The 2,478-nt window shown below is 40.2% G+C and overlaps 1 protein-coding gene across 4 annotated transcripts in view; it reads right to left on the bottom strand.

Moving 5' to 3' along the window:
* The window catches only part of CDC42 (cell division cycle 42), a 17,898-nt gene that overhangs the window by 9,116 nt on the left and 6,304 nt on the right, over positions 1 to 2,478 (bottom strand). For all 4 annotated transcript variants that reach the window (XM_010283482.1, XM_010283485.1, XM_010283484.1 and 1 more), the window contains one exon: positions 1,128 to 1,200. In XM_010283482.1, coding sequence (XP_010281784.1) covers positions 1,128 to 1,200 — 73 coding nt within the window. The remainder of the gene's footprint in view (positions 1 to 1,127; positions 1,201 to 2,478) is intronic.

Here is a 2,478-nt window from a genome sequence, read left to right as displayed (position 1 = left end):
AGCAGGAAAACAGGCAGAGAAGGACCTAACACAGCTTCCACCCATGCAGGTATCAGAATGCTATAGTTGAGACCTAAGTACTGGTCCCTACACCAGCCTATGCAATGTGTGTCAGGAAGAAGCCTCTCCCCTACTTAACCCCTTACCCAAGAACTAAGGTGTTTGCAATAAGTAACACACAAATCACATTTGGGAGAAGAATGTGAAGAGCTAATTGAAGCTATAGTAAAATCATTTCATTAATCAAATATGACACTAATGATGCATCTATAAGATTACAGCTGAAAACAGGCAGATTAAGTTCTATCGAGACAATTTTAGGTAGCATCTTATCAACTAAACTCTCTGGAAGGATTCTCTTGAAGATAGTTTACAATACGAGATGCTGCCATACCACTTTGGTATTATTACAGGTGGGGGACTGGGTAACTAACAGTTGAATTAGCTTCTACCCTTTTTTGCTAAATATTCACATGTGCAAAGCAGTGTGTGTAGCTGTTTAATCACTGTACATTTCTCCATCAAGAAACAGAGAGTCTAATAACCACGAACAAAGAAGCCTGCAGGTTTATTTCTAATTTAAGAAAGCACACAGCGAGAGGGCTTATGAAACTCCACACAACATCCTGATTTCATCCAGGTTAAGGATGCAGAGACGTGCCTCATGCACATCTAAGATGTTCTGATATTAATCATTTGGTCTTGATATTTGGTCAAGAAATAGGCAATTTACTAAACAAAAACCACATACAATCCACATGTTTTATTCAACACACTCTTCTCCTTCAGTTTTGTTTAAAAGCATGGAAACCCTTTATCTTTCAGGTATCACCTAGATTGGAGGTGAAAGACTTAAAGTTGTCATCTGGTGCCACAAAATAAAACAGCTGTAAAAGAAGTGGAAGGTTTTCTTGGGTTTTTTTTGTTGTTGTTGTTGTTTGGGTTTTGTTTGGCTGTTTTTTTTTTTAATGAACTCAACTGAGCAACTCCCCACAGGTCAGTAATGAAGAATCAAGAAAGATTTTTTTCCCTCTTCACAGAAAAAAAGAACTATGTGACTGCATGCTCAACATCTCCTCCACTAAATCTTGGGCAGTTACAATGACACAAGCACTTGATTTTCTCACCTGCAGTATCAAAGAGGCCTAGGGTATAAGGCTCTCCTCCAATCATCACTGTTACAGCATAGTTATCAAAAACCTGGTAAGAAAAGAGAAATACATTTAAGAGGATGGGAATAAGCCATCTTTCAAACCATCATCCTACTCACCTTGCCAGACCACCTCCAATTTGTACTAGTCATCTGCACAGGATAACAGAAGCCATTAGGTTTACAGTGCTATTACCATTCAGGCTGTTAAAAGAAAAATTCAATTCCAAATAGGGATGCACGAGCTGTTTCTATGAGGTATCTAAAGCAAAGGCACACTAGGTATACCACTGCATATAACAGGGTAAAAGCCACTGAGCAAAACACCTGCAACAGCTCTTGCCTGTAATTGCAAAGAGGTTTCCCACATTGCCACAGAAATGTCAACCTTTACACTTGGTCTGACACAGTAAACATGTCCCCACAAAGACAGAACTGATAGGTTTCAGCCCTGCCCTTCAGGGCACAGAGCTATGGAGCTTCTCACAGGACCCGAGTTCTCTGAAGCTCATCTTTCTGAACATTTAGGAAATTCAATACAGAATCCATCTTTTCAACAGGAATTTATCCTCCATCTTTGGAGGAAGCAATATAGTTGGTCAAAATCAGTCTGTGTCAAATTTACTCTCAATCTAAATGGAGAACCTAACTCCAGAAGACCAAATTATGTTGTCTTTGTACAGCATCTGGCACAACAATCCTGTCCTCAAGGGCAGACCCGCAACACAGATCAAAAGCTAACACTACCAAATGCTTTACCCAGTAACTTGTTTACAATACAACTGAGCATGAGGACCTACCCAAAGCCTTCTCCTTCAACGCCCACATACTCAGCAGTAAGGAGTATACTGTCTGAGGTCAGTATCCTTAATTTCAATAATCATTTTATCTTCAGAACCTCAACAGACAGTATTTCAGAAAGTACCTTTGGCAAAAAATCCTTCCCACAATAAAAAACAACCAACCTGTCCCTGCATACTGTGCTGCAAGGTTACTCAGAGACAGCTGAGATCTCTGAATAAGGATAGGAAAGCCCTGCTTCAACACAAAAACTGAAGTCTGAGCAGCTCCCGCAGCTGAAATAAACCACAACATTAAAGAGGCTAACAGTCATCTCAAAAGCTTTTCATGTGAGGAGGGAGGGACATGGAGAAATAAGCAGTCACATGCATCTATTAATAGGGCTTTATTAAGAGCTTAGGTCCTTGAAAAAATCCCACTAAAAATTGAGATAACACCAGCGAGACAGCACTTCAAAGCTGAACACCCAAGAGTTGAGACCTGTCTCCTTTGCACCTGACTGTCCTGGTTAAAGCAATACCTGACAC

The sequence above is a fragment of the Phaethon lepturus genome, unplaced genomic scaffold, assembly GCF_000687285.1.
Source record: "Phaethon lepturus isolate BGI_N335 unplaced genomic scaffold, ASM68728v1 scaffold44233, whole genome shotgun sequence".
In the NCBI taxonomy this organism is placed as follows: Eukaryota; Metazoa; Chordata; class Aves; order Phaethontiformes; family Phaethontidae; genus Phaethon; species Phaethon lepturus.
Note: the sequence above shows the minus strand (reverse complement) of the source record. Positions and strands in the feature narration are given on the sequence as shown.